Source organism: Alnus glutinosa, chromosome 5 (genome assembly GCF_958979055.1).
Source record: "Alnus glutinosa chromosome 5, dhAlnGlut1.1, whole genome shotgun sequence".
NCBI lineage: Eukaryota > Viridiplantae > Streptophyta > Magnoliopsida > Fagales > Betulaceae > Alnus > Alnus glutinosa.
In genome coordinates this window covers 10,866,176-10,875,425 of record NC_084890.1, presented here as the reverse complement: position 1 = coordinate 10,875,425, position 9,250 = coordinate 10,866,176, and the positions used below count along the sequence as shown (strand labels likewise).

The window sequence follows — 9,250 nt, the reverse complement described above, 5'->3', positions numbered from 1 at the left end:
TGGTGGCTTTATAGAAGTCCATATAGAGTTGAGAATCCAAAAATGAAATATTAGAGAAATGTTTGCTCTGTTCTAATCCGAAGCCCTTCAACCATAGCCCCTGACGAGGCCTCCGGCTTAAGACACCCTTTTGGAGCCAACCCAGAAAAAACTGCAGGAGAGGAGAGCGAGGGGGCAATACCTAGAGCTTCCAAACCTACCTGGAGCATACCTTCCAGCAAAGCCACCGTCGAGCCTATGAGCTTGAATCAAAATGGCCTTGCTCTGACGTCCAATCATGTCCTACATCTAACTAAAAAGTGTATGAGGACTAAAAACCATAAAAGGTGCATTGGCAATGCCATTGATGATCAAAGGATTTAAGAAGGACCTGATTAAGTTTGCTATCATCACGTGTCAAAAGCCTGAATAAGCTACTGAGGTAGCAAGATGCACGAGCCATGAATAAGGTTTGCCACTGATGCTATTACCTTTTTTTGTTCTCTCTATCGTTTGTAGTTTTAAAGCATGTCTTCTCTCTGTTTTAAAGCGTTTAATTGAAAAATGACACGTAGCAGGGGTAATATGAGAATATTTCGTCAAAAGTGTCATTTTTCAAAGGTTTTGATAATTTGGAAGGCCAGAGTCAGAGTGTTTGCAGTTTGTAAGGCTAGTTGCAAAACGAGTGGTAATTTAAGGAGCTAAAATATAATTTTCCCTAAATTTTAACTTGGGACTTCCTCAATCAATCCTGAGTGTTAAAAAAAGAACATGTAAGAATAACTACCTAATAAAAATAGTAAATTAAGGAAAATAACAAAGAATTTGTAATTGCTGTGGCGAATGTAGCTGTTTGACAAATCGATTTTTGTTTTTGTTTCTAAGAACTGTTTCTTAGAACAAAAACAAAAAACTGTTTCTATTGTTTTTTTTTTGTTAAGAAATAGCGTTTGGCAAACTGTTTCCGAAAACCGTTTATAAAAATAGAAAACAATGGTTAAGGCGTTTGAACAACTGTTTTCAAAACAATGTTCACTTCAAAAGAAAACATAAAATTGTTTGGTGTTTATACTATTTTTTGCTTTCAATTCTATGTTTTCTTCACCTATTGGTTGACTTCCAAATTGAATTGAACCACGAGTCCACAATGTGAAAATAACATCAAACCCACAAAATTAAACTTAAAAAAAAAAAAAAAAAAAAAAAAAAAAAAAAAGAAGAAAAAGAAAAACGAGATAGTAGTATTCAATAGATTGAATTAGATTTTGGCCGAATGAATTTTCTATTGCATTCTTATTTAGTATAAATAGATAATTACAAAGTATGTGATAAAGTGTTAACAATACAATTGAGAAAGCTTTGATATATACAGTTACTGCAATTGCAAAGATAAAAATGCCATCTTATGCTATCTTCCTCTTAATCTCTATCTTCAGTGCTTGTGTTGATATGACTTGAGGAGATAACTCTTGAAAAGTTTGAATCAATGCGATGACGTGCACAAGAAGACAGATGTGCAGTAGTTGTGGATGGATAAGTCTTCTGCATAATATGATATGATGAAATTGGCCGGTGCCTGTGCTATAATATTTGAACCAAGCTGATGTGGTACAAATGTTGCTGATGAAGAAGATATATCAGATGGATTTGCTTATGTGGCTGCTGACTATGCTTCCTCCTTAACATATGTCACAGACAGTCATTCCTCCCATCAATTAAAACCTAAGGCATGGTTTCAGCCATCTTGTGCCCAAAGGTAGGGCAGCCTGCAAGTAATACCATCCTTAACTGGGGGCATGAATAGATGGACTAGAAAGACAGTACATTGAATCCATGTATAGAAACAATACACACTAAACTGCCTACTCCTCAACTGTCACAGTACAATCAACTACAACTTAAAACAACCAAGTAAATAGCCCATCAATTAACATACAAGACAGTATATTGTTTTAACTAATCTAAACTACATCATAAGAACAATATGCATAATAGCAATGGTCGTTGAATTCCTTCTAGGAGCAATCCCATGGACCAAAGACATCTTCATCACTAAAACTCCATTGGACAATTTTTACCTAAATAAAGACAAGCAAAAGCAAATTGCTAAGGAAAAATCAGAACCCAACAACAAAGAAATCTACAGCAAACAACACATGTTTTTGTTTCATTGTTTTGTTTACGGCGCTAGCTTTTAACATGACTAGTATTGTTCACTGTCATGCTAAGGCTTCCTACATTCTCATTGCGCATTGCCATTCAAAATGTCTACATTTTCAACTAATAAAAGTAAAAAATAAAAAGAATATCCACATCTTCACATGATTTACATGGGAAAACAACTGGATTTGGCAAGAAGACTCTTGTAACACAGCAAATAGACAAGTTAAACATTATCATCAATATATTAAAGAAGGTTAAATTTAACACCACAATCTCGTAAATATAAACCAAAACAAGATCAATAATCCAACACTACCTTCCCCCCACTCAATCGGTCAACCCAACCAAATTCTAACAAAGTTTCCTTTGATTTGATCCTTAGCCTCATTCAGCCACAACACAATCAAGCTACCGAAATCAAGCCAACAGGAAGCTCATCAATCCTCACTACTTCAGCTACATAACCAACCAAGAAATCCAAAATCTCAAACAACAAAACACCAGTTGATCAAGCCATAACTGACCCTTACCATCGAAAATCAACACCCAAAAATCCCCAAATCAAACCCTTAATTCAATAAAGGTCCTCTCCAACTGAAACAGTAGACAAATCAAAATCATAGACAAACCACAATATTTTCCTTTAAACACCCATTCGGTTAGAGCTTCTTCAACCAACCAATCAAACCTAAATCTCACAAGGAAACCAACACCCATACGTTGAGGAGGAACTGAAATCCACTTCAACCCAATCGGCTAAATCATAATAAATCCCCAAAACAACTTTACTAACTATAAATCAATTGGGTATTACCAAAATCAACTTTCCCAGCCATAAGCCCACCATAGAGCCTCCTAGTTGAAATACATATATATATATATATATATGTGTGTGTGTGTGTGTGTGTGTGTGTTATAACTACGATCTTATATTCTTTGGTCTGATTTTAGTGCCGGGTTTTGTTTTCAGGTTGTGATTTTTCATGGGTTGGTGATTATGATGTGGGCTTTGATAAAAGTTGGTTCTTTTGGGAAAGTGGTATTTGCTGATAAAATTATTTGCTTGTAGGTTAAATTGGTATTTTCTGACCCTTAAAATTAGGTAAAATTGATCTAGATTGTACGTTGAATTCAAAAGAGTTGTGGCCAAAGGAAAATTTCGGTTGTCTAATGAGAATCTGCATTTATGCAGGAAATGGAACCTCCCATTTGGAATCCCGAGTGCTACAGAAAAGTAAGATGAGATGATGACTTGTAATTGTGTGTTTGGATGAAGTATAGCTAAGCTTGCTATGGTATTCTGATGTGTTTGTACCGGATAATGGTTTCTGGTGTGTTTGTATCCGGATATTAGTGTTGTTGCACTATTGAGACAACAGATTTGCAAATTATGCAGAAGATGGAGTTCCTAAATGTGATGTGAAAGCCTGTTGAGTAGTAGATTTGATATTGTTTGTTGTTTCAAGAGATTGTATAGTTCATTTTATTTGAGTTTAGTTGTTGTATTTCTTGTTCTGTAAAGGGTGGCAGATAGATGGGTTCATTTATGATGGTATGAGCAAGTATAAATGGTTAGTTGTTGTTTCAACTGTTGGTGAGTAAGTTTTTGACGCAGAAAAGCTTGTCAATTGTGTTGATGAGTAGCCGGATAAGCTCTTTGTGCTTGAGATCAGGTCCTACAGACAAATATTAAACAGATTTCTATAACCAGAAAATTTTTCAAGTTAAAGAAAAACTGACCTGAAGAATGGTGAAGGGGGCAAATTGTTTGTTCTCACAATTTGCTCTCAGCCAAGATCTGTTTGACATTTGATGCCAGTTGCCCCTGTGATCTGATATATTTCAGCCTCTTTAGTTTAAAACACACACGAATATGATGTTTTCAGTACACTTAAAACGTTAATGTTGACATTATTGCAGGAAGGATGACAATTCCTAATTCAAACCCCTGTCATCTTCCTTGAATTTAAGGAATTACAGTATCTTTATCAATAACTCTTGGAACCTTGAAAATGGGATTCTGTTCCACAAAAGCTGGTGGCTGTTGGAGGACGACTGACGCCGCCTTTATCAAGATCCCAGCAGTTAAACCCCAAATCAGGTACTTCTTATTCTCTGTTTCATAGTCGAAGAAATGAACCAGATACTTGCACCCCATCCACTCCCTCTCCTCTGATCTCCGAATTTCATCCTGAATCAAAGATATTATAAAGAGAGTTTCAAAGATTGAAAAAATGAAATTGCCTAATCTTAAGTCAAGAAAAGGAACTACAGAGAAAACCTTGATAAACATTTCCAATGGAGCATCAAATACTGATTCCACTTCATCAGGATTTGGAGCAGGCTTGAATGCATTCTTTTCATTAAGTATGCCAATAACAGGAACCACTCTGAGGAGGTGCTGCACAGAAAAACAGTGTTAGCTGAACCGCCCAATAAGAAACTACCGCATACTGCATATAACTTGTCACATGTAACTCAAAGGTCATACTTGTTCAACGCCAATCTTACGCCTGAATTGTAACTCATCAAGAAAAAAAAAAAAAAAGCATAGATTTTAATCACCAGGGAAAATGATGAAAATCATTAATTTTTAAATGATAATAATTCATGTACCCATGACCAGGAGTTGAAAGGAAATATATTCTGGTTTTCTTGCTTGGCTTCTAATTCTGTTTACAAGTTAATTCTCAGAATTCTGCAAACCTGATCATGCAAAATCATATCCTCTGGTAAAATCAAAATCTGACAGTTCAACATGAGCATATTTCACAAGAGCATGTGCCATTGTTGCCTTCTTGATAAAGGTCTGAGAAATATTAAATATTTATGATGCATTGTAAACTGCCCAGACCGCATATGTTAGATTCCACAGAACAATAATAGAACAATAATTACCCTGATAAGATATGAACTACAATCAGTGACTCAGTTTTTAATTAACAAAGTTCTGTCTTACATGGAGTAGAAGAGCTCCTCTTTTCTCTTTCTTTTTTTTTTTGGATGAATTAAAGCCTTTATAAAACCAAACACAATCAACAGAATAAAGTCACTCCAGTAAACACTGGATACAAACTTTCCCAAAGAGGGAAAAATGACTCAAAACTGCTATCTATAGCAGAAGCACCAAACTAAAAAACACCCTGCAATACACAGGACCAACCCACCGAACAACAAACGCAGAGGAAAACAACCCTCCGGCTTAATACAACAGTAGTAGCAGCAACAGGACAACAAACTAAACAAACAGAAACCACATTACAACAAATTATGCAGATTTCAGCTTTGCACAAGCTTACAATTCAGAGCGGAGTAGAAGAGCTCCTTTCCATCTAATGATGCTTTAAATCTAGTTACCAACTAGAAGCTAATTCAAAAAGCTAGCAAAACGTCCCATGAAGGAAAAAAATGAGGTCATAGAACCTCCACCTTCACCTGTGTGGCCTGTACTCCCTGAAGGCATCATCAACATCCAATGATACTATCAAACCACTAGTGAGGAAGTAGATAAGTTATATTTTTGTTTCAGATCATTTTGATCTTATGATCTGAGATTTCAATTTTTTGACATTAAGAACCGAGTTTTAACCTGTTTCCAATCAAAAACTTTCCTTTGACATATCTTCAATCTTTTAAACGACTCTTTTTTTTTCATTCCAGTTATACCCTCTCAATTTGTCTCTCCTCTCTCCCCACTCTACCTCTTTCTCTCTCCTCACTCAAGCTCCACAGCCATCAAGGTTGGTCCATGACTGTGGTGGAGCTTGAGAGCCATAGGCATGAAAGTTTTCTTTTTTTTTTTTTGTAAGTAATCGAGATATTATTAAAAGCGTAAGGCGCTCCCAGATACACAAGAAGTATACATGATAAAATACCAAACTAGAAGGAGAAAATAGAGCAACGAAATCATGGTAACTAATCACCAAATGATAAACAAAAACTGCTAAAAAAAAAAAATGACTTAAGCTCCTCCAAAGTTCTCTCACGGTCCTTGAAACTTCTATAATTCATTTTCCTCTGTAGGCACCACAAGAGGTATGAAGGCATTATCTTGCATACAGCAGAACTCTGAGCGCCAAAGGCATGAAAGTTAGAGCCACTGCCACGGCTCTTATGCTTCATGGGAGCTATGGAACCTCCATGCCCATGGAGGATGACAGTGGCTCAACCTCCATGGCCAAAGAGCTGGGGCCGTAGAGCTTGAGCCATGGCCATAGACCAATCTCCATGGTCGTGGTCAGTTTAGAGAGGAGAAAGAGGTAAAAGAGGGGAGAGAGAGGACAGAGGTGAGGGAACGGATAGAGAGAGTAGAGAAATTTGGAGGGTATAACTGGAAAGAAAAAATTTTGTTTAAACATTGACTTAAATGCTAACAAAGGTATTTGATTCTTGGAAATAAGTCAAAACTCGGATTTTAAAGTTAACAAATTGAAAACTTTTTTTTTTTTTTTGATAACTGGGGTATTAGGGGCTTCACCCCAACTAGATCTCAAGACACCGTGCAAAGCATCCCGTCCACACAGGTTCGGTAAAGCAAATTAAAAAATTAGAAGTACGAGAGACATCAGATATAATTTTCCTATATAGAAATTAAAACCAACGCTATAATCAAAATCAAAAAGATAGTACACAACATATCATTCTTCCAAAAATTGTTAAAGAAGGTTAACATGATACATGAGCTGCAACTGTTTGCTAATATCCACGGTGCATTTATTATAAATTTTGTTCTTCATGCTGTCCACAGTTTAAGTTTTGAGTTTCAATTTAGGATTTACAGATTTTCATAATGATCTTCAAAAAGCATAAAATGTAAAAATTCAGTGTTCAGAAGTAGAAAGGTTTTGTAGTCGAACTTAAAACTATGAAGCACTGTGCAATATGCATAGCCCAAATAATTCATGGCTGGCAAATAAAGTAGTTGTGTGAAGATAAACCTTAGTAAATAAGTTAGTGTGCTTGCCAGTCTTGCCAAGCAAACAGTGCTTTTAGGTACGTCTCAACTTAGTCTGCCACTTCTCATATGAACTATTTCTTCCCCTATCTTTCTGTAAACCGAGGCCTTTAACCTATCTATCACAGTAATTAAGAAGATCCATTTATTAATTCACTCTCCAGAAACGTTCAATTTGCAATCACAATTACCAAAATAAAGTACTCGATCCTAACTGATTATCCAAAACTCCAACTTCCAAGAATGAAATTTTATTTACTATTTTTTGAAAACTTCGAAGATTTTACATAATTGGTGCACACTAAGTTTAGCATTCACTCAATTGGTACATAGTTGAGCACTTGATCTCAGTCAAAGACATAGAACAAATGTTTTAAAAAGATGAAAACGGAAAAGAAAAACGAAGAAGCTGATACCTTAGACAAGAATGGTTCAAGTACAGTGACAACTTCGACAAGCGAAGGATCCAACCCAATCTCCTCCTTTGCCTCCCTTGTTGCAGTGTCCCCATCATCCTTATCCCCCTCCTCTGCTTTCCCACCTGGCAATGCAACTTCACCTGCAACAAAAACACACCCACATCCCAATCATCAGTTTATTTCTGTTTGATTCCTTAGAAAATGAGGGAACGAAACTTCCCCATTTTATGTAGCCTTATACAAAAGCTTAACGCAATTGGGATTAAACTCCCATAATTCAGAGTTTAGACCAAAAACCCAACACAAAAGACTCGGAATTATATTTTATCTTCCTTTTGTTTCGACACCGTTTCTCAGGAATCAAACAAAAAGGTATCTCCAACTGAACTGACCCGAGTGAGTGGACAGCCTCGAAGACCGCTTGGTGAGAATCACGCGTAGATCCCCAGCATCTCCTTCAAAGAGACAGACCAAAACTGCGGCTCTCTTGGGTCTAAACCTTTCTGGGTCCTGCGAAATTGGGGTAGTCGACTCCGCAAAACCCAGTTGGGAAACCACTTTCCCAGCGCTTTCTTCGAGGCTCTGCTCCTCAATGTCCTCGAAGGTAGGCGGCGGCTTGTAGAGGCGGAGCTGTTGGGCCAAGGCGACAAGTCGCTGAGAGCCTCCGAAGGAGCTGGACGAGTCCATGAGCTTATAGAGTGGGGTTGATACCCTTCGGAGAATTGGGATCATGAGGTAGAGTTCGGCATTTTTGGCGTAGTGTTAATTGCCTAAAGCTGAGGACGGTTACTGGGATTGGCCGAAGAGAGAGAGAGGTTGCGCCCATCCAAGACTTTAAATTAAGTATTGAAAATATCAACTAGACTAATGAAGGAAGAAATTATGAGAAAATACCGGAAAAAAATAATAATACTTAGAAAACACTTAAGAGTTGAAATTCTGTGTTAGGCGTCTGGATGCATCATCTATGTGTCTAGACAAGTTGATCAATAAGTGAGCAGTGACTTTCTTTGTATCGCGTCCGGATGAACCAAGAAGTGTGTTCGGACGGGACTTCCAATAAGTTCTGATCTCTCATGTGTGTCTAGATGAGACTTACAGAAAGTTCAAGACTACGATTCCTCACACACGTGTTCGGACACGCCTATGTTGAAATTCTCTGAATGAGTTTTTCAGCTCATTTCTCCGAATTTCTCCTCTCTCTCATGCCATCTTTATCTCTCTTAGGGTTTTGATCTAAAACTCTAGATCCTAGTAGATTCAAATCTCTATTCTCAAATCCAACTTTGGAAACATGATCCTCTAAGCAAGATTTACGTTTTCACCGTTTGATTTTAGGTAAATCCGAAATTTCTAGTTTCTCTAGATTTGATGTAAAATCTTGAAAGCTTGAGTTAATCTTTCAAATTTCTTTAGGTTTTGAGCATCTTTGAGTATTCTAAACGATCTCTGAGCTTTGGGTCATGTTTTGGGTGGATTTAAAATAAAAACTCCAAAACCCTAGCTTTTGTCTTAGTAGTCTAAATAATGATTTTGTGTGCCTAACCCTAAGTAAATCTTATAGGTTAGTAATGTTAGTTGATGGGTTGTCAAATGGAGCTCTAGAAATTCTATGTGTTTTCAATGGGTTTAGCCCTTGAGCAACTCAAGAACTAGTTGTGAGTTTAGAATTAAAAAATGTTAATGTGTCATGCAATGTGCTTCTACAGAAATACATAGCAAGGTTTTGGTTGAA

At 36.9% G+C, this 9,250-nt stretch overlaps 1 protein-coding gene across 4 annotated transcripts; it reads right to left on the bottom strand.

The window, feature by feature from the left end:
- Positions 1-1,242: 1,242 nt before the first annotated feature.
- Positions 1,243-8,360, bottom strand: LOC133869644 (nudix hydrolase 15, mitochondrial-like). 4 transcript variants are annotated; one of them, XM_062306695.1, is made up of 6 exons: positions 7,908-8,360; positions 7,513-7,655; positions 4,424-4,543; positions 4,148-4,333; positions 3,883-3,967; positions 1,243-1,745 (listed from the first exon to the last, which is right to left on the bottom strand). In XM_062306695.1, the coding sequence occupies exons 1-5, from the start codon at positions 8,245-8,247 to the stop codon at positions 3,917-3,919; spliced, it is 840 nt and encodes a 279-aa protein (XP_062162679.1). In that variant the 5' UTR covers positions 8,248-8,360; the 3' UTR covers positions 1,243-1,745; positions 3,883-3,916. The 4 variants fall into 4 exon arrangements, with proteins under 4 accessions (XP_062162679.1, XP_062162681.1, XP_062162682.1 ...); XM_062306697.1 differs by having other exon boundaries at positions 3,883-3,974; positions 7,908-8,359; XM_062306698.1 differs by lacking the exon at positions 1,243-1,745 and adding an exon at positions 1,885-2,057 and having other exon boundaries at positions 3,883-3,974.
- Between the last annotated feature and the right edge of the window lie 890 nt (positions 8,361-9,250).